Source organism: Ochotona princeps, chromosome 6 (assembly GCF_030435755.1).
Source record: "Ochotona princeps isolate mOchPri1 chromosome 6, mOchPri1.hap1, whole genome shotgun sequence".
Classification (NCBI taxonomy): Eukaryota; Metazoa; Chordata; class Mammalia; order Lagomorpha; family Ochotonidae; genus Ochotona; species Ochotona princeps.
The window spans coordinates 55,433,062-55,456,597 of NC_080837.1; the positions used below are offsets into that span (position 1 = coordinate 55,433,062).

A 23,536-nucleotide genomic window follows, 5' to 3' on the forward strand; every position below is an offset into this window, starting at 1 on the left:
ATACCAGTAGTATAAGTTCTATTGTCTTTTGTTAGTAAGACACGAAATGCTCACTTTCAGTAACCCTAAGGATAGGCACATTCAGCTGTAATTAGCACCCTGAATGCAATCCCTGCACCCACTACACAGTAACTTCACCCTTTCTCCTTCTCCCCAGTCTTGGGGAAGCTCCATTCTCGTTTCTGTCTTTGTCAGCTGCTCTATTCTTATATTCTCATATAAGTTTAACTCTGATTTATTTGGTTGTTTGTTTAGTTTTCCCTTGGTTCTTTTATACACTTTTTGTTCATTTACTTACGTGAACAATGATGTGTGTGTGTGTGTGTGTGTAAGAGAGTCTTCCATCTACTGGCCTGCTCCCTTGTGGCTATAAAAAGCGTGATGGGACCAGGTCAAAGGCACGAGTCTGGAAGCCCATTCAAGTCTCCCACCTGGGTAGCAGAGACCATCCTCCATTGCTTTGCGAGGTGCACCAGCAGGAACCTGGGCCAGAAGGGGAGTAGCCAGGACCCCAACAGACACTGTGATATGGGCTGTGGGTGTCCGGAGCAGACTCTTAGCCCACCCCGTTCTTTTCTGGTGCTGTCCTTCCTCATAGTTCCCTTGCCAGGGCCTTGGTTTTTTCTTTTCTTTTTTTTCTGTCCTGTGCATCCTTAGCTACCATGTAACGCCACAGGACTTTCTTTCCATTTCCTTACACCCATATGTCATTTTTAGATTTTAACTCATCCTTTGAAATAAACCATCATGTTATTATATTTAAATGTATTACAAAATCTTTAAGGGAAGAAATATAGCTTTTCAAAATGTTTTGAAAGCAGGTTTCTGGAAAAGGCTAGTTCATGAAATGAGAACATTGACAGAAAGCACTGGAGCTGGGGTGCTTAGAAGGGATTTGCCCTAGAAGCCTTTCTCCAGTTTGAAAACCATCACCGAAGCTACATAAATGTAAGGATTATTACATAACCTAAGCATCCATGTGTTTTCTTCACATCATGCCCCTACCTTATTTGGTTACAAAGGCATTCTGATTCCTTCTCTCTGATAAGATATAACCTAGGCAAGTAAAATAACAATTAAAATCACTCTGAATTCCGCATTCTCATGTGTTTCTCTCCATGCACCAGGACTTTGCAAAATACTGTAGCAGAGAAACACAGAGATACAGATTTCTAAGTGCATTACAGGAAATGGGTTAGATTCCATTTAAGGCATAATATATAGCAATAGCGTGTGTTTTAGAGGCATGGGCGTAGACAATGGATCCTCTTTAGAATGGGAAATAAAAAGTGCTTATCTCAAAGAGTGTTGTGACAACTAAATTAAATGTGTATGTAAATCACCTGGCATTTATCCCAATCTCCTGTTCCTCAAAGCTGGTTACATACAAAAATAAAATGGCTATGGAGGGAATCTAACCAATCAACTAGCATTTAGGTTTAAGCTTAGAAGGTTGCACATTTTGGAATACCTACTTTTGTCCTGGTTTTATTTATTTTTTGAGAAGTCAATATCCAAATTTGTATTAATTTATACTTGCTTTCTGAATGTCCTAAGCCTGGGGAAAACATTATCTGGCTCATGCAACCCAACACTAACAACTGGCTTGAAAATTCAATCCTATGAAATAGTTAAAAGAAAGCATTTTTATTCCTTCCATTCTTCATTCCCACCCGCCCTCCTCAATGCTCCTAGCTTGCTCTTTTGTTCATTGTCACATCCTAGGCTTAATCTGTGTGTTTTTCTCATCTCTCTCAATCTTTTGCCCTTATCTTTTCAGCCTTCTCTTCTAGTCTCTCTGTCTCCATTTTTGTACCTGATTTTTATTCCCTGTTTAATTCTCTACTTTTTATTTGTATTTTCTTTTGTTCATATTTACTTTGATAAAACCAGCAGCTATAAAATTTTCTTGCGGGGTCTGGTGCTGTGGCCTAACAGCTAAAGTCCTCACCTTGAATGCGCTGGGATCCCATATGGGTGCCAGTTCTAATCCCAACAGCTTCACTTCCCATCCAGCTCCCTGCTTGTGGCCTGGGAAAGCAGTCAAGGACGGCCCAAAGCCTTGGGATTCTGCACCCATGGTGACAGACCTGGAAGAGGATCTGGGCTCCTGGCTTCGGATCGGCATAGCACTGGCCATTGTGGCTGCTTGGGGAGTGAATCATTGGACGGAGGATCTTCCTCTCTGTCTTTCCTCCTCTTGGTATATATCTGACTTTGCAATAAAAATAAATCTTTTAAAAATATTTTTCTTGCCATCTTGCCATCAGGTTGATGAGACATACCTATTTCTGAAATTCATCATTCTAGAAGTCTTCTATCACAAGTCCCATTGATAATGATAGCACAAACTGCAGTGTTGATACACACATGGAAGTAGAATAGCAATGTGTATATGGGTACTGTCTTTTCCCATATAAATCAGATCCACATGTGATGTGGTATTATAGTGCAAGTACCTTGTGGGCACTCAACAAATATTTGCTGCTGAAATTCATTTACATTTACCAAGCCTTATATACTGATGCATTTGAAATTGCGAAATTCATGCACTACAATGTCTATGATAGGGAAAAGGGAATAGGTGGGGAAGAGATGCGTGACTGATAGAACTCTGCGTAGACCATAGAGCTCTCTATGCGTAGACCACAGAGCTCTCTGGTTGCTAAGCCTGGTCTAGACCCAAGCCTCCTAATCCAAAGCATGGCCGACCCCACACGACACTGCTGCTCTCTCTGGTTATCATCTCATCCCTAAGCACCACTCTTGCTACTCATGATAGAGTTGATTGCACGGGGACCCAGGTGACTACCAAGCATCCCTACCCTTATATATTCCTTGATCCACCTGTTAACGCTAAATCTACACATTAGCAATAACCCTGCAGAGACATGAGCAACACTGATGACATCCTATGAAAGCTAACATCTACTAGTGTGTGTCATGTGCTGAGCTAAGTGATTTATGCTCCTACACATTCCACTATAAATGGTTAGTTACCACAGGTGCATTAGAGTTCTTTTAATACACACTATTTGCTATACGCCTTACCAAATATTATATCCATTTAATGTGGGAAAAGAAAAAAGGAGTCTGAAGAGACTGAACCAACCAATCTGGGTTCCAAGAATCTTTCCTTCTTATTACTGAATCATCAGTCTGTGGCATTTGATTTTCTGATGGATTAGTCCCAAACTAGCACAGAACCAGTGACAATGGGAAAGTAAGCCTTCACAATGTGAAGGCTGCCTGGCTTATTCTGGATACTTTGTCTCCTTTCTGTAGACAGCACTATTTCTCCTCCACAAACTGAGAGACTTCCCTAGAAGATCCCACCTAATTGCCACTGTTAATTATTGGGATATAATCAGCAGATCGCAGGAGAATAAGAGACTGTTAAAATGAAAGGGACAGAAAGAGTTCCCCTAAGAAGAAAAGCTATTGCCAAAATACTATCAATGAAGGGAAACTAAATCTCAGTACCAAATACAAATCCCAAAGAAAAGAAGATAACCATTACAGTAATAATTATCATTATTGCTACTGATGGGAAGAGAGAAATGCTTAGTTCTAAGTTCACTGAAAACTTTCCCTTTGGTATTGAGTGATTCTTCTCTAGAGCTTCCCAGGGGTGCAAGCCTATAATTTTAATTATATCTTGGCATTCTCAAAAAGCAAACAGCCTGCTCAGGTAGTATTTATCACCTGTTAGGAAGAACACTCATGAATATGCTTCACAAATTCCAACTGCTGTGATCTGCCATGGGCCTTCTCAAGGACAGAAGGGGTGAGTTGGAACACACATAGGAGAAAAGTTGCTCATTAAGGGAAGGTTTGTTATCCAGGAACATATAATTAAGGTAACGGTCCCAGCTTGCATGACAGCCACCACTCAGGTAGTTGTTTGATTGCCGTGTGGGTCAGGGATCAGCTCCTGCTACAACATGTAGCCACATTAGTGTGTTAGTGAACAGGTTAGAAAGTAAATTACAGCTGCCTTTCTCAAGCACATTACTGTCGGTCGTCATTGTTTTGTTTTGACTGTACATCAGGCTGTGGCTTCTAAAGACTTTGTGTGACAGGTTAGGCATTTTATCCTTTGAGTAAACAGTAATCATGGTGTGAAGAAAGTGGGGCATTGGAGAATTTTTCCTATTCTTTGAGAATTCCACTCTTCCTTTTGAGTTTGCTCCAAGGGCTCATTGGGGATACATATATTAAGCCCTTTAAATGGTTCATAATAAATCTTTGTCTCGGGCTGATTCTGACAGTTTTTTAAAGAGTCTTTTAAGAGAATCCTCAATCATTTGTTAATCCATGGGGTGATCTTCAGACTTCAAGAAAAAAATAACAGCCTGGGCTCTTGGGTAGTGAAAATACAATGTAGGAAAATATATCTGTGAAAATCCCAATAACATCACCTTCCTGAAATTACATGTTCTGCATGGATCTCCTCTTTCTCCCTCCAGTAAGGCAAAGGAAAGAGAATGGAAAATAATTGTCAAAAATAGCAAACATTTTTTATTGCTAATATTATGTGTTTGGCCTGAACATGCCTCTCCTAAAATGTTAAACTTCAAACTGTCTTGGAGAGAATATTCTTTTCCAACTAAACACATTCTTTAGGTGGGAAGATAATTTCTTCTTTGCCCTTGGTTTCCCTTTAAAACTCAACCTCTGTCTTTCCCTAAATTACTTATATATACACTGCTATTTTACCTGGATGGGAAAATACCTTCTACTTTTAGAGAAAGTGTTGTAGATATCAGTTATTAGTGTCAACAACGACAACAAAATCTCTGAAGGGCAAGACACATCACTTTGAAAATACAAACCTATGTAGGTTGATTTTAAGTATTTTTAGCTCCAGCTTTAGATATGAGCTGATTTGTCAAGTGTGGTAAATGTTCATCATTTTAAAAGAATATAACTTTTGATTTTACCACACATGATTTTTAATACCGCAAACATCAGTTATAACACTTTAAAAGAAAAAGACAGTAAAAGCAGTATCATCTCCCTTGTAGATGATTATTTTGAGTGATTGTCGCATCTATGCGTTATTTTCATAACAAATTGAAAATATTTTAGGCTCTACATAAGAGAAGAGTGCTCAATTTCAAGTATTTTATGTGAAAAATTGTCTACTATTTCAGGAAAACATGCTCAAGTTTACTGCATTTTGCTGTGACTGATAGAATTAAAGAGAAATCTTAGAGAATGCTGGCCAGCCATATCCCTGAGTGAACCTGAAGTTAAACTTAACCCAGGAGCCTCTCCTCTCTGCAGATAATCAAAACCTTCAGGTCACTGCCAAAATGCAGCCTCTTAAGTTACAAAAACATATGAAGGACTGTACTAATGATATGGAAATGCAGTTGGCTAGAGATACTTGCGATAATAAAATGGAGAAATGGACAGAGAACAGCCTCCTGTTACAGATGGATTAATTCTCACATAAGGTCAAGTAATTGAAGGCCCACAGCAAGGCTAACTCTGCCGTTGAGAGGATTAACCAGGAAACAATTCCGGCAAGTGCACGGGCAGCACTCAGCGCCCAGGCAGCACTCAGTGCCCACATGGCGAGGTACAGGTGGTGCTGGTTCTGACAATACCTATTTGTCATAGTGGAATATACATCATGGACCTAGAAGCCATATGCTAGAATGTCAAAGTGTTGATGGAAAGAAACAGCAAATATGTTGTGAGAAACTATGTGAGGGCTTCACTCTGATAGAGCAGAGAGAGGGTAGAAATTATTATCAGCAAATTTGCTTGCCCTGTGTCGGAGAAAAGACCGGCCACATGTGTCACATTTTCCCTCATCATCACTAGCCTATATTTTTTTAATCAAAGAAAACAGGAATTTACAGCAAGACTAACTGCAAGCTATGTAAATATTAAGTGGACTTGTTAAAAGAAAAAAAGAAGAACTTGTAAAATTCACTACTTGGAAAGATTATGCACAGCCTTGAAGATAATATACAAATGACCTCATGGTCAGGTCAGATGCAGAAATGATGGCTACACATAAATTAGCTGACAAGATCACAGTGATAAATCCTGCCACTGTTGAAGTATCAAGATGTGTAGCCGTGGTCATTGAAACTTATTGGGATCATGAGAGAAAGCAAAAATTCGCATAATTAAAGATGTCAAAAATAGATATTCATTAGTGAAATAATAGATATGGATAATTATTGGGCTGTCTCCCATATCTGGCTTCTCTAAATTACTGCCAAGTATAAATAATGTTACTTAGAATATTCCCCCAATAAATAACCCTCAATTCTGTAATGATGGCAGATGAAATAGGAAGCTAACTGAAAACATTGGAAAAGTAACCATTTCAAAATGTGCAAGAACAGAGACACATAAAAGCAACAAATTCTAGCCAACAGGCAAAGTCCCCCCTCTTTGAAAAAATAAACTAGCAGAAGATACTGACTTGGGACACGTTTGTGAAAACCTGCCAAACCACCCTTGCCAGCGCACACAGGAAAAACAAAAACTGGTCCCATTCCTGAAGAGGCAAATTTGGAAAGCCTACATCACCACATCAAACCTGACTTGAATACCACTTATTAGTTCCCTAACACTGTCCCGTGAGAAAGCTCTGACCATTTGGCATTGTCTCCATTACCCAACCATCGCAAGCCAATCTCAAAGTTTCCCTTCATTCTTCCTGCTGACTACAGAACTACACTGAACTCGAACGCTTCCTCTGCCCCACATATGTCTTTATTCTTCCACAATGTGAGTTATCAGACTTAGCAAGTTAAATACAAGATTCCCAGGTAAATCTGACATTTAAATACATGGATCATATTGAAACAATATGCACTGTGTATCTGAAATTAAAACTCAATCACGTGTCCTAGGTTTTTTTTTTTCCAGCTATGCTTCCTCAAAGTTAAATCTGGTAGTCCCTATCTTGTCCACCAAGTCCAGTTATGTCTCCTCACCCTCACTGAATTCTGTTCCCCTTGGAGACCACATCCTGACAGCTCACCTCACCCATGTCACCATTCCGTTCAGAGCCAGCCTTCTGCACAGGCTCTCCCAGCGTGAGAAAGAAGTGGTTGTCGGACTTTAATTGAGCTTTCACTGCCATACCATGGCAAAAAAACACAACAGTGATCCTCGCATTTCTCATGTTGCTGAGGGTCAAGTACCCACACCCGTAGCCACACTTCCTCCGGGTGCCCTACAACTGCCCATAAGCCTCACTTCTCAAAGAGGCACACAAGCCATAAATTCAATAATTCCTTCACTGACACTAAAACTGATCAACAAAACACCTTTAACTTACCTCTAGCCACCCAGTGGCATGATGTAGACTTTGCTCCCGCTTCATAGTCAACCTCCCAACTTTGTATAAAACAAAGCAAAAACATATTTATAAAAGAATGTACAGATTCCCCCTCTATAAAATTTTTACACATACATGTACTATAAGCATCACAAATTTAAAAGAGGAAAATACAGAAATATTTGTAAGAACTGCTTCAAACTTAATACTTACAGTTTTTAAGAATACAGTTTCATTCAATTTGATAAGAAAACACTGAAACCCCAACTAGGATGTAAAGGATGTTAATAAATGTGACTCCCTGGAAAAAACCTGACTGTCCAATAAATACATATTAAGATATGATTCAGCCTCACCCAAAATAAAAATAAATATGATTTTATAAATGTCCTGTCATTGAAATCTCTATCTTGTTAATTTGATATTTTACATGAAACAAATATTTTAAAGTGGCTATCACCTTGAACATTATGAGAAGTTGCTAACAGATGTAAACTGACCCAAAACAACTTTTCTGGAAATTGATTTATCCATAATATGAATAGTTCTTAGAAGAAAAGCCTATGCCCTTTGACCCAGCAATGTTCCTTCTAGAAATCCATCCTCAAGCATAGCAAGAAAGCTGAAGGAAGGTAACCTTCCAAGAAATTCATCACCATGCAATGGAATATTACACAGTTTAGTACTTAAAAATGAGGTAATGACATGGAAAAATGCAATTGCTGTCTTGTTATTTAAACTTCTAGAGCTCCAATATATGTTCCCTTGAGTGTCTAAAAAAATCACGAGCATTACATAGTTATGACATCTTTAATATTAAAAATGTTGGCAGTGTTGGTGTGGTGGCTCAACACTGTAATCCTCTGCCTGTACCACCCATAGCCCATATGGGCTCTCCACTTAAAAAAAAAAAAAAGATTTATTTATTTTTATTGGAAAGGCAGATGTACAGAGAGGAGAGACAGAGAGGAAGATCTTCCATCCAATGTGTTCACTCCCCAAGCAGCCACAACAGCTGGCGCTGAGCCAATCCGAACCCAGGAGCCTCTTCTGGGTCTCCCATGGGAGTGCAGGGTCCCAAGGCTTTGGGCCGTCCTTGACTGCTTTCCCAGGCCACAAGCAGGGAGCTGGATGGGAAGTGAAGCTGTCGGGATTGGAACTGGCACCCATATGGGATCCTGGCGCATTAAAGGCAAGGACTTTAAACGCTATGCTATCTTGCTGGGCCCATGGGCTCTCACTTTTAAACTGGGAAAGCAGTGGCACATGGCCTTGGGCTTCTATACCCACATGGGAGAACCAGAAACTCCTGACTCCCAGCTTCAGACTGGCTCAGCTTCAGCTATTGAGGCCATCTGGGGCGTGACCCAGCCAGTGGAAGATCTACCTCCTCTCTGTAAATCTTTCAAATAGAATAAATCTTTTTTTTTTAAATTGCTGACAAACACAAACACGATCACAATATCAAAATAAATAAATAAATAATAACTAAGGCTTCAGGGTTAAAGTGACTACAATTAGATAATAAGGTTACTGGGATTTTGTTTTCCTTATTTCTACTATATATATCTAATTTTTTAATGAACACAGGAAGAAAATATAATTATGTATGTATATAGATGAGCCATGTGAAAAGCATTAACATTCTCAGAGTCACTGAATACCCTATTTGCCGCCTCTCCTATGTCCTATCCTGCCATCTTTTTCCATCCCCAGCTCCTCCTTCCCATCAATTTTCATCTGTTTGTGTCTTACCCTGCTGTGCTGGTTCTTATCCCCGCAAAACACCTCCCTGTCCTGTATCTCTTTTACAAAAAGAAAATCACAAAGCATTTTGTACTAGGGAACATCAAAAAATCAATGCTCTTAAATTTAAGCCATGCTTGTAGCTGATGCAACCGCAATACATTTTCTTTGATTTCCACACAATATTTCCTGCAATAGTGGTTTTTTAATTGTAATGTTTTTCCTCCCTAGACTCCCTCCCTCTTCCCTGTCCTATGTCTCAGCTAACAACCTTCACTTCATTGAGATTATGTTGTCTAGCACCAAATCACTTTCCCTATCTCTCTTTCTCCATCATACCCCTGCCAACCAAACTTTTTATTCTCCCCCACAACCACCCCTTTCAGAGACTCACTTTTCTTTCTGTGTTTCTGGTTAAACATTACTTAGGATTTACAGTCTTCAGCCAGCATTTCCAAAATAGACAACTCTAAGCCTCAGCGTCTAAGTCCATAAGCATAGTTGAGTCTCTTTTACCACCAAAATTCAGCAAAGGAAAGTATGCCATTTATGTATCCAATCTTTATTTTACTTTTCCTACTGAGCCTGCTCTCCTTGGAGATTTGACAAAGAACAGCAGCAATGGGAACATCTAGGTGGGACTGGACATACCATAAAAAATGTTTATTAATTCTTCACAAAGTATCCTACCTACAAAGTCATTACTGCAGACAAATAATGTATTTTATTTTTGGACAAAAGTTCAGAAGATAACCTTTCTAGCATTTCATTGTTGTTAATGCATATCTAACCAAACAATAGTTTCTTACCTCTCTGAGGTAGTAAAATTAGAATCTCTTACCCTAGATATTCACATGACTTAGTCACATCTCAGATGCCTCCAAAGCCTGAGACCCCTTGTGGCCCGACAACCACAATGTGGTCTCCCATCAGCCGCGAGCCTCTTACTCAGCCTTTTTTTTTTTTTTTTGCTAACATGAATCTTTATCTGAAATTATAGTATTTTTCCTCACTCCCAACCTTTAAACACTATTATGAGTGGGCCCAGATCATTCTAACAACTCAGTAAATATTTCATCGAAGCAAACAGAGTAAGAAGGCTGTGGTAAAACATGCGATGTGTCCTTACATGTTTTCAAAATAACAGTATTGTTTCTAGGGCAAGAAGTTCCAAGGGCAGACAAATGATCAGCCTTTAAAAAAATCAGAACACACTCTCAGTCTGTGTCCCTGCACCAGGAAGTGACAGTTTGCCTCTCAATAGTTTCAATCACTGCCTGATTTTTTTAAATGTATTTATTTATTATTTTTAATTCATTAATTACTTTGTATTATGTGACACAGTTTCATAGGTACTTGGATTCTCTCCACCCCTCCCCAAAACCCTCCCACCATGGTAGATTCCTCCACCTTGTTGCATAACCACAGTTCAAGTTCAGTTGAGATTCCCCCATTGCAAGCATATACATAGAGCATATACATAGAGTCCGGCATCTTATTGTCCAGTCAAGTTCAACGGCTTCTTAGGTATACCCTCTCTGGTCTGAAGACAGAGCCAGCAGAGTATCATCCCGATCAATTAAAAGCTCCAACATACCATCAGCAAAAATTTACATCATTATGGAATTAATTGACATAGTAATGAGTAACCAATATGTTAAAAGTAAATGCCAGTTCTTAACCACCTTCTGTGACCACCTCATTGACATTTCAATTTTAGTTTATACACAACATATAACATACATAACATAACATGTTATACATAACATCATATCATCTTAAATTAAGGCAAACATGTGATATTTAACCTTTTGGGATTGGCTCATTTCCCTTAGTTTTATGGTTTCCAGTTTGGCCCATTTGGCCACAAAGAACTGCATTTTGTTTTTTTAATAGCTGAGTAGTATTCCATGGAGTAGATGAACCATAGCTTTCTTATCCAATCCTCTGTTGATGGGCATTTTGGCTGCTTCCATGTTTTTGCAATTACTGATTGTGCTGCTATGAACATAGGAGTGCATGTTGGTTTCTCATAAAACAAGTGTTCTGGATATATTCCTAGGAGTGCTATTGCTGGATCATACGGTATGTTGTATTTGAGTTGTTTGAATGTTCTCCATACTGATTGCCATAGAGGCTGTACCAGCCTGCAGCCCCACCAGCAGTGGAGTAGGGTTCCCTTTTCCCCGCAACCTCGCCAACAAGTGTTGTTGGTGCTTTTACCTCATCAAACTAAGAAGCTTCTGTACAGCAAGGGAAATAATCAACAAAGTAAAAAGCAACCCACAGAATGGGAGAAGATCTTCAGCCCTCTATCACCTACATAGTGCGCGATCTCCAGAATATACAAAGAGCTACAAAACAACCAAAATGTCAAAACAAACAAGCCACTTAAGAAATGGGCACGGGAAATGGGCAGACACTTCACAAAGGAACAAACCCAAATGGCAAATAAACATATGAAAAAATGCTCAAGTTTCCTGGCAATAAGGGAAATCCAAATTAAAACATCAATGAGGTACCACCTAACGCCAGTAAGACTGGCTCACTGTCCGATTTTTCACCCAGTGCTATGTAGCTGTTCCTCATCATACAGTATTGTTGGCATGGGTAAGAGAGCTTTACAGCAAGGGAAAGGCAGAAAGCATATGTGTGTGTGTGTGTGTGTGTACAAGTGCCTCTGTAACCAGATTCCTTCCATTTTAAAATACAGTACATTGGCAACATCTGTCCCTGACTTAGAGCTCTGGCCAGAATGTTAAAAAAAATAAATAAACAAACATGGCAGTTCAGCTGGGTTCTGGCAACCAGTTCTTGCCCCATGCATGGGCTGCACCAAAGATTCATGTATATAAAACAGTATATTAAAGTAAACTTACAAAAGCAAAGAGCAATCATTGCAACCATAATTTTTTCTTCCTCTTTGGGATTCTAATTTTAAAAGCATTAAAGGAGACAGCTGCTCATGCTGTGATATGCGCTAAACAGCCTGAAGGATGGAAAAAAATATATTTGTAGCTCATAATAACTATTGACCTTTCTGATATACAATGTTCCCTGTGTTAGCTATTCGGTTCTATCAACAGTGAAGATTGAACATGACTTTTTAATAGAAAACATGGGGTGTTGAGCTGCCTTCACAAAGGTGTTTATGTATTATTTTGTATTGTACTACAAAGACTAAGGCTGGATGCCCTTTGTCTGACATCATGTTTGTCATTAAAGAAAAAAAAAGTGAAGGAAAGAAGGAAGGAAATAAAGAAACAGAAAAGAAGAGGAGGGAAAAAAAAACCTCACTGTTACTGAGTATGTTTTATATAGAGAATTGGCTCATAACCATTTTATAGACGTGATAAAAGCATTGCCACACTGGATCCCATACGCAATAATGGTAATAGAATCCACATGGCATCCTGGGAGGACTTGCTATATTTTTTTCTCCAAGAATAGATCCCTCAAGCAGCAACATTTATAGGGAGTATCCAGGAAGATTTAAATCACTTGCTTGTGGTATTCAGGTGGCACATCCGTCATCAAGCTCGGGCCGCTGCGGAATTGGTCATCATGGATACCAGATGCTCTCCAAGGCCATCTTTCTCATACTTAGTTTTTCCCCCTTGAATTTGACTGTTGCTTAGCCACTGTGTATGGAAACACCCACCGGGAGCAGCTTGACTCTCACACCTTGTGCATTGCCCAAGAGTGGTATCTTGCAAGCACCAACTGTGGAACAGCAAGAAACTCTGAACATGCACCTCTCCCTCAGGGGACAGCCTCCCCAAGCATGCCCAGAACACCTGCAAAACAGCCACATATTCATTCTGACTGTGATCCCAGCCAGGCCACACACTGCCAGGGAGTTCATCCTGACCAGTGGCATCGGTTGCCAAGTTATTTCTCCCCTTTCCTTTACAAGTCTATTTTTAACAAGATTTTTGAGACAATTTTATGACATCAACATTGAACCACAATTATTTTCAGAGTTAGAATCTAGAGTTTCTGTTGATGATTCATGGATTCCCAAAGTGGAAGCCTTACCAGTGACTGGGGGCAGGTATCAGTCATAATGAGAGTTAAGTACATGGAGCTTTTTTGTCACACTCCAGAGCAAGCATTGTTGGCAGAGGATGGTATGGCCTGTGACCACAGGGAAAGGGAGCCACTGCATCAACACCCACTCCATTTTACTCAGGGTCTTTGCCCCCATCAGAGTTCCCTGGCACATACTAGAAGACAGGCCAATGGGACACAAACCAGCTTTCCAAAGACAGAGAATGAAGTGTTCTCACATCCTGGGAGAAAGCGGGCCAACACTCTTTTGACTACTCACCCAACTGGCCCAAGACTCTCAAAAGAACACTCTACAGAAAGCACTTCCTTAGAGATGAATGAAAACCAGACAAAGACATCATGATCCCCTCCTCCTCTTCCCCCAAAATACCACTTTAGAGACAAGATATTGTTTCCCATGAGAGAGTAACAGGGATAAAAAGAAAGCATCTGAATGTCACTTTATCTCCACATGCACAGCTGAATGCCACTTGTGTGAAACACAATTCTAGGTACTTGAAGGGGAAGAGGAAACCCAGAGTGGACCAGGAAATAGATACAACAAAGACAACCAAGGCTGCACCATTGCTGCTTCTCAAGATCCAATATTCTCATAGATGGCCATGTTGGTGGCACCTTCTGCAAATTATATACTTAAGAAAAGAAAAACCCGAGTAAGCTTATTTTTGTAAATGCAGACTCGGCCTATTTAAATCAGCTGATTTTCCCTACACATGTACATTCACTAGGTAAGACACCTGGGACTATGCATTCCTTGCAACCATCATGTAAGCTTTGCCTATGTATGGTCATATATGGATGGTCATATATCAAAACAAGGCTATGGATTTTTAAAAAAAAATTCTACAGGGATATTCTAATAGCAGTCTATTGCTACAGAGCTATCACCCCAAATGTTTATGGCTTTAGAAAAGCACAGGCCCCTCAGACCATTTTTTCAGGCCAGGCAAAAACCAAGGAACAGCTTCTCCAGGTAGTATAGGTTTGGGGTCCCTCCTGAGGCAACCAGAGTCTAGTGAGCTGAAGGCTTCAGTGGGGCTCAGTGACCCAGCACACCAAGTCCTGTGCTGTGACTGTTGGGAGCCAGCCTCCGTGCCTCTCTGTAGGGGCCTGTCTGCCTCCTGCACCTTCCTAAGGATAATGAGAGCTACATCCACAACAGTTATCATGAACAGATGGGGAAGAACTTAGATACGATTTCCCATTAGGGTGGCTTTTCCAACATGAAAATTATTACAATTTTGGCCATAAATTGTTCTGTACATTTTTATAAAATATGTAAAAGCTGACATTTGAATAGCTGAGATAATTTAGCTTTTTTTTTTAAAGTTGAGGCCCTTGATTTTCAGCAAAGGATGGATGGTCCATGTAATTCTTAGTTGTTAGGTCTTTTTTTCTCAACTCCTAGTTTGTAGTGTGTAGATAAAAACTGAGCATAACTAGGCTTTGAACACTTAATCCAGTCTTATGCATAGGAATACAATACGAAGAGAATTCAAAAGTTCATGATAGGGGCAGGATTTTGGCATTCCGAGGTTAAAGCCACAACTGGCAACACTAGCATCCCATACAGGCACTAGTTCAAGTCCTGGTAGCTGCACTTCTGATCATACTCCTCGCTAAGGGCTGCGAAAAGCAGAAGATGACCCAAGTACTTGGGCTCCTGCCACTCATTTGGGAGGCCTGGGTGAAGCTTCTAGAACCTGCTTCTGCCTAGCTCAGCCCTGGTGCTAGAAGCTGGAATCAGAAGTAGACCTGTAACTCAAACCCACATACTCCTACAATGGCAGTCAGGCATCCCAGGCTGCCACACCAAATGCCCACACTTTACGTGAACTTCTTGAAGACCCCTTGTTGACATGGATTTCAAACATTTTTGTGCCAAAATAAATTCCCCTTTTAATTTGATTTTTCCCCCTGATTTTTGAAGTATCTCATACTTGCTCGACCTCAAGACAGCCTAGCCATAAATGTGCTGTCAATGAGTCTGTTCTCCTTCCCTTTCCAAGGGGCAGGCATGGCAGGCTGCCCCTGCCCCATTCTCCGAGCTGGGAGACCATGGGGAATTCAAGCAGCAATCTTCCTCAGAAAGCACGATCGTTTCAAATCTGCCCCCTCTGTGCTTCTCCCTGACTCACCCAGCGTGCCCTGCTCTTGGGACAAAACTTGAGGACCCATTTAGATTTCAGTGAAACAAAACCTGCTCTTAGCACTTGTCACCGACACTGCTCTATGTGTGGAGGCAGTTAACCGCTGCATGAGAATGATGGGTGCTGGCGCCCTCCTGCCTCAGTCAGGGCACGATAACAAAGTTGGGCTCCATAGCTCATTCGAAACTTACGTCTTCACCCAGCCGGAAGCACCCATGCTGTGCCCTCTAATGTACACTCCAAGTGTTTCGCTGTGCAGTTTCCATACTGAAAACAATCATCTCTCACAATGCCTGAATTACCCACCCTTCTGCAGTTAAGTGGCTGGATCCTAGTAGCCAGGATTCTAGCCCATAGCCCAAAAATACATTTTCCCTCACTGGGAAGTTTTTTTTTTCCTCAGCAATTGCAAACATAATCTTGCTGAACAGAGCTGAATTTTTCAGGCTGAGTTGATGGCGTGGATTCTGATGGCTTCATGTGAGTGCAGGTCTCTGAGGACCAAGGCCAATCCATGTGAAAGGGACAACAGTAGATTGGCATACTTTTCCATTTCCACCAGGATGAAAAAACTGCTATAAATTAAGTCTAACCTTAAATGTATAATCTGTCCTTGGGAGGAAAAAAAGGGGGGGTATATAGCATCTTCAAGCTCTCAGCATCCCTTACGAGAAAAAATTGGTTCTAAGGGTCTCTGATCTTGTGTTTTAGTAAAATAGAACTGCACGGCTGACTGACAGTTCTGATCTAAAGCATTTACGTTTAAGTTTTGATCTCTCTGCTTTTGATTAAAACTAATGAGCTCATTTAATTCAAAATGGGAATCTCTGATAAGAGAAATAAGGTTGATGTGATTGGATTAGAGGGGCAAATTAAACTCTTAGAGCAGAAGTTTGTGCTTATATAGTGTATTAAAAAGCTGTTGGCGTATTATGGCGTGTTAGATGATGAGAAAAATTTCATAGTAATTCATATTTAATCAGAAGAAATGAAAGTACTAAATATAACATGGCTCTGCTTTTCCCTCGAGTGATAAAAAGCTGTACATTTAAAATGACATCGGATCCAAGCTCTCTAAAATAAAATAATAAAAGACCCTAAGAGAGACACATGAGAAAGGGACAGTCGCCAGTGGCTCCATCACACCAGACTGAAAATGCCACAAATACAGTAAAATAGAGCCATGTCAGGAGAAGACTGCTCCGAGAAAAGCCCCAGCCCACAGGGAGTAGAAGCACCTGTATTCTCATTTCTCGCTCGTCTGAGAATCAAATGTAACATAGAACTCGTAATGACTTACCCTTACAAATACGTGAATTACATTTCATGACTTAAAATGTAACAGCTTGTTTTGCCAATTTTTCCCATGTTGAACAGCTATCTTCACATATGCTTAATTCTTAAGTCTCTTTCTTGTATGTCTTTCTTTCCCTCTACTCTGGAGAAAATTGTGTAAGCATCAGGGTTAATTAGAAGAAATCCTGTGTGCTGTTGAACATACTGTTTTTTTTTTTTACCTTCTGAGAAGGCAGGGACACATGTGTCCCATTTCAGGGTGCCTAGGTTTGTTCCCAATTCCAGCTTCCTGCGAATGTGTACCATGGAAGGTAGCAGAGGACAGCACATGTATTTGGGTCCCTGCCATGCACATGTGTTTCTGGCTTGGACTCCCTCTCCCCAGTCTGGGCACATTGCATCTGTTTGGAGATGGAGCAAGTAGATGGGAACTCTGTGCTGCTCAAATAAATACTTTTATCTCCAGATTAATTTCTTTGCAGGAAAATAAGCTTATCTTTCAATATAATAGGTTTATGCTATAATCTGGTATGATTGCTTACATGTATTTATAGATTAGCCACAGACTATATGAAGCCCCCTAAGTGAGAATATTCTGCTTAGGTGATAAACATAGAAAAGCAGAGAGAACAAAGGATCATCATCTTAGAAGAAAAGGAGTGAACAAAATAGCAACTGTTTTCTATTTGGGTGGAAGGTGGAGGGAAGCTTCCTTTAGTGACCGAAATGGAAAGTTGACATCATGTGTAGTTTTCATTTGGTTTCTGTCTGCACAGCCCATTCTCATCTCTCTCTGTTGAGTCATTGGAGTTATTGTGTGCCTGTTATTTTCTGCAATGACAGAAGCCTATTTGTAGGCCAAAGATAGGGTGAGTACAGGGTATCCAACTTTGTAGGTCCTGAAATTCCGCAGTAGATAAAAGAAGAGATGGACAGGCAGGACAGAGCGTGAGTTTTCCTTGGTCTTTTTCAGAAGCACGTCTGCCTATGCCTAGGTTGATCCCGTGAGTCTATGGGGTCCTTCGTTTAAGGAAAGTTCGCTCTACACAGATCAGTTATGCCTTAAAGTGACCTGAAAGTACTTACTAGTAGACCCCTCCTGTAGGGAACTTTCAGAAGTTACAAGGTCTGAAAAGCTCTTGCAAAAACCCGCAAGAGACTTGCTTTAGATATATTAATTTTTCTTTTTTATTTTCTGCAAAGCAAATCTTTTCTAAATGAGGTGAATTGATTACTATGCTCTTAGCACCCATCAGTCATGTATTTTTAGTGAACTCAAGGATTGCACCTGAGCAGTCTGTGAGGGCCTGCGCAAAACTCAAAACCCTGTGTTTTTGTGTTCCTCAGTGGAGTCCACCAGCCCCAGTCTGCTAAGCACTGACAACACCCTTGAGCGTTCCTTTTTCATCCGAATGAAATCTACGCTGACCAAACGTGGCGTGCACATCAAATCATCAGGATACAAGGTAAGCTGGAACCCCAGGGGTGGGGGCAGAGATTTCTGTCTCAAACAGTTCTAGGTCATTTTCATTGAGTTGTTCATCTGCCTTGAATCCAAAGAATTAGCACTGATGACCTAGACTACATCCCATAGGGTTTCCTGGTCATCCTTCTTCAAGTACTCTTAGGGCATTGAGTGTCCCCGTTGGAGCCTTATTTTGTAAAACTCTGGCTAATGGCACACCAAGTGCCTGACTAATTAAAAGCCAATTCACTTTGACAGAGAAGGTGAGTCAAATTTGTGTCACTCATTATTATGACTGTTTTAGAACTGTAATTCACCTACTTCCTCCTTCCAGTTCTCCTCCTTTGCAAGAAAGGCGATCAATTCTGTAGTAACATCTTGGCCACAGACATAGAAAACTTAATTATGAAATTGTAATTGTTGAACAGTCATTCTTTAGCATACCTCCACAGTGTTACCTACAGTGAAAAGGTTCCTCACAAAGACCAATTCTGTGAGTATAATGCACATTATTGTAAATTTAAGGTTAAAAGACATAAAAGCCTTCTTTTTAATCTCAAGCAATTCCAACATTCTAGTTACTACAGCAACACAAATTAAGGCCCATGAAATGTATGCTATGCCTTTGGCAACGTGAATCTTCTCCGTTCTGCAACATAGTAACCAGTCTCCCCAGCAGTATTTATTATATATGGGAGGGCAACCAGAACCATAATGTTCCATGGCCAACACAGCGTTTCCTCATGTGTGAGTTTAGAACCTCTGACAGTTCAATCCTTTAGGGTAAACATGGAGCTGTCAGGGGTGGCCACAGCTGTGAGCACAAGGCCTGAGAATCCTTACAGATGTTGTCAGAACACGAGCAGTCGTATAAAGATCAGAGTCAGGCACTTCCTGTGACATCCCACAGCAAATGAAGGATGGAGGTGGGGACACAGGGCTGCCCAAGACCTTTAGCTGAGCTGTCCTATAGACTGAAAGGTGTCTGTGGAACACCCCTACCCTGCCCTGAAGAGAGGTCTGGGGCAGTATGGCAGTTCTACTACTGTGCCCTACGAAAACCCATGACAAAGGAGAAGGGAGAAATTGGATGCTATCCTTCGGATAGTTTTGTGTTTCCCTGAACTGCTGAACATGATGTGTTGATTCCACTGGCTGTGTAGCATTAGCATTAGCTGTGCAGTTCTCGGAACAGACTGCACACGCCGAGATGACTGTTATTTCAGTGCTAGTGCTAGGAAGACCTGTCTTTGCATTCTAGGTTTTAAGAGCCATGGGCTTCCTTCCCACTCCTACTTTACTGTCTCCTAGTGTTCTTCACCTTTCCTGGCTTTTACAATTTTGTAGGCAGTATATCCAAGGAAGGAGGAAGGATGGAAGGGGTGGAATATAGTTTGAGAAAGCTTACTGTAATCCAATATTTTTAGACATTTGTAATTTTTTGAAGAATACAAATATTCTTTCAGCATACAGACTTGAGATCTAAAGTTTTGGATCTAAAAATAAGTGGGTGGTATGGGTAAAAAAGAAATGATGAAAAAGAACAGAGTTACAGTTTAGGTAGAAATTGAAATAGATTGAGTTTTTGTTTTGCTCCATGAGCACCAGAAGAGAGCTATTTTCACTGCATGACCTAAAGTTAGGAAAGTTAGTATCTTAAATGCTAATAGTGTCCTCATTCCTTCATTCACTGAGTATTAATTGATCTTCTAGTATGGGATGCGTTCTAGATCTTAAAAGCCAGCATTGAATAACAGACTACCAGTTTTCATGACACTTACATTCTAAATAGAAAAGGGATAGATTTCAACGAGTAAGTAAAAAGACTGGTTTCATGGGTAATGAAGGTAAAAGTACAGCTAACATATAGATGCATTGCATTGTAAATGGTTGGCTATCTACACAAGCTCGTGGAAAATAAACAACATAAAAAAGTGGTGTATTATTTCAAAAAATTTTTGCACCAAAGTAAACTTTTTTGTTCTAAAACCTGAGGTGTAGGTTTAAAAGTATCATTCCTTGAGGACCCGCGAATTTCACCATCTCTTATGGTTGCCAGTTTGACCCTTGGCTGCAACACTTCTGATCCAGTTGTTTGCTAATGCACATGAAAAGGGAGCCAAAGAGGGCCCCAGTGCTTGGGCCTCTGCCATCCACATGGGCTTTAACCTGGCTTGGCCTTGGTCCTAGGGCAAAGTACTTTTGTTTTCTCCACTTTACACATGAAGTCACTAAGGCTGGAGAGTTAATTAGGACCCATCATCACATACTGAAGGAACAGAACTTGAGTTTGACCTTGGACATCTGACTCCACATTCCACCCACCTAACCTCGAAGATATACTTCTATGCAGCGTGAGATGACGTAATATGCGGATGTGGCTGGTGTAGCAAGGGAATCCTCTTGGAAGAGGAAAACCAACAGCAGGTGTCGGTGAGGACGTGGCATGTCCCCTGTGAATGAGAAGGGACTGTGCAAACAAGTGAAGGCAAACCACATCTGAATCAACTTGTGTTGGGGATTAACAAGACATGTCCACTGTAAGAGACTTTGAGAAGCGGAATATTCAGAAGTACAACATTGAACATCAGAATTGGCAAAGATAGAGGGACTATTACCACTGTCCTCAGAGCTGGATGCAGCCACTCCTCCCCCATTGAGACTCCCCTTCCCCCTCCCCCATGAACTTCCCTCGTTAATTAACCCTGTCTGGAAGTTAGGAGAAGAGCTGATGAGAACCCATGATATGACACAGCTGAGTAACGTCCCTATTTATCTTCTCATTCTCAATAAGTAAACGTAACAGCTAATAAAACATTCCAATAAAGCTGGTGATCGTCCTACCACCACACAATAAATGCAAATAAAAAGAAACGGCAATGATAATTTCTCCGTACTCCCAGTATTCTCCCAAATTGATTGATCCTGTGTGCATCTTTCATTCCCCTTATTTAAAGATCTGAGATGTCATGCCTTGCTCAGTACAGGTCACTGCGTTTCTTTCCATGTCTTCTGTAATCTCAGCACGTGGACCTGACTTTCTTCATCACGTAGCACCTACTTATCCAAATTGCAAGGATGATAACAAAACTATCACTTATTGAACCCCGGCTCTAGAACAGATATTGTTTATTTAGCCCCTAGGAAGTACTTTGAAAATTCTTCTATTGCCCAGCATTGTCCCAAGTTGACATTGTCTTTTGCCCATTTTCAGGTGGCTCAACTGAGACTGTAAGTGAGATGCTTTCTCATGTTCATACAGTTTTTTAGGAGCTAGTTAGGAGCTGGAACTGACTCCAGACAGCTGAACTCCCAAGCTCAACTTTAACCCTTCTAACCCTTCTGTTTCACTATTTAAATAAGACTAAGTCCAAAGGACTCAGAGTGAACTGAATTTCAAACATATATAAAAAAGTCATTACTATACAGTGTTTTAAACAGAAGACTCTCGCCTGTTGAAGATCTTCCCTTACCATATCCCACAGCACTAGTATATTGGGGCTTTGTGATTCTGACACCTGCCCAAGGAATAAATTATCATCCTTTCCAGTGCTGTCACCCACATTCATGGACCTCTACCAGAATTCTAGCCAAAGAAGTGCACCTGCTAATTTAAGTACAGAGGGTAATGTCAGTTGTTACTGCTTGGTTTGCCACACTAAGTCCCCAGAAAAATCACTCAGTCTCCAGTGAAGTTACCCTTCTCTGAACTGTCATTCATTTGTTACTGTTCTCATGTGCTTGGATATCCACAGTAGCATGTTATCTGGACCAGCCACTTTTTATGCCTGAGGGGCCTCCCTGTTGTTTAGGTCTCATTGTTGGTTACATATCTTAACATAACACAGCTCCCACTTAAATTGCATTGCATCTCGATATTCTGCCTTCTTGATTAGGTCTGTATCTGGGGGAACTTAGGAGGTATGGCACATGGGGTAAAAGAAGATATGTAATCAGGAAAATTAGAGAAGTGAAGACTAATTGGGTTGCCTCCTTAGCTGAGGTCTTGGGAGAATAATTTCCTCTGTCATGGGACTTGCAGTTTTCCAATCCACTCTCAAGTGCTTATCAAACCCACTATCACTTCCAGACTATTTATCCACAGACCCTATGATGTCCTACCACTAATAGCACAAGAGAGCAAGCTAAAGTGGCAGAGAGCGAGAGGGACGTTGATTCTCCCATGTATATATAACACTGTGAAAGTCTCAAAATCCTTCACGCAGTTGAAATCTTCAACTTATGTGGTTCATGTCAGCACAGTGTCACTAAGGGAGAGAAGTGCTCAGATTCTGAAAAATAAGCAGTTTCCCATATAGGCTGCTTTTGGTATATTGGTTTGCCTTTAAATGTTGAGCCAAATAACTTCTGCAAACTTTTGCAGCCTCCTTATGATACAATTTGCCTCTCAGCTGCTAAGTCACGAGTGGTTTATATTTTCTTCCACCTTCTCCAGCATTCTGTCTTGGAATTCCTACCATTTACAACCTAGCTACAGAAGGCCACTTGTCTTTCCTGAAATATACCTGCATAGTTACCCTATTGTAACTCTGACCATGCTGTTTCCTCTTCTTAAGATGCCCTTTTGTCACACTTCAAGGATGTTTTTGCCACTAGAAATATTTGTTCATTGTGGAACCCTGCCAGTATTGCTGCTGTTGTCACTTCCCTTAACACATGTAAACTAACTTTATTCTTCGTTGTGTCGACACACAATTTTTAGATTTTATTCATACTCTAGGAAGCTGCTAATAGTTCATAACCTGAACACTTTCCCATAGATTAAACGGAATATGGCATGTTCTCTTCATTTTATGAGATACTTTACATACTTTTTCACATAAACCTTACATAATTCTTGTACATTATCTCAATTTTGAAAATAAGTAAAACACAGGTAAGAAATAGGAATGACTCATGTAAGGTTACATATGTAGTTAACAGTAAGACTGAGAAGTATCCAGATCTTCTGATTTCCACTTCTTTCCAGTACACCACATTGGATGCTAGGTACTCTCTCATTCTGGTTTTGTCCCCTAGCACCTCGCACGATATCCCGCACATAGTTGTCACTCAGTAAACATTGGCTGAGTTGAATGAATACTCTTTCCTTTGAGATGCCGATTAAAAATATCGAACTATCAAGCTCTGTACCATACCACTACATATCCTACTAGTTGACATCTATGTGTTTGACATGTGATCATTGGAATCATTGTGAACTCAAGGATTGGCTACTCTCTGGCTCCTGTTTTTCCATCTTGTCTGTCAGGCCACTGTGAAACTCAGTGCATTGCTATGGTCCAAATATACCACAAGCACAGCATTCCCTTTAGCCATCTGGTGAGGCTTCGTTTTCGAAAATGAGAAACAGAATGGCACGATCATCACTTATTCATCACGACTTCATATTAGCCTCTGGTCATCCGTATTTTCTTTCTATTAAATCATTAATCAAGATTTTTTTCCCTAGAGATGAATGCTTAGATATTTTCC

The 23,536-nt window shown here is 40.5% G+C and overlaps 1 protein-coding gene across 4 annotated transcripts in view; it reads left to right on the plus strand.

Moving 5' to 3' along the window:
* Positions 1-23,536, plus strand: part of NPAS3 (neuronal PAS domain protein 3) — an 830,044-nt gene that overhangs the window by 754,319 nt on the left and 52,189 nt on the right. For all 4 annotated transcript variants that reach the window (XM_058666321.1, XM_058666323.1, XM_058666320.1 and 1 more), the window contains exon 6: positions 17,923-18,041. In XM_058666321.1, the coding sequence (XP_058522304.1) occupies positions 17,923-18,041 (119 nt within the window). The remainder of the gene's footprint in view (positions 1-17,922; positions 18,042-23,536) is intronic.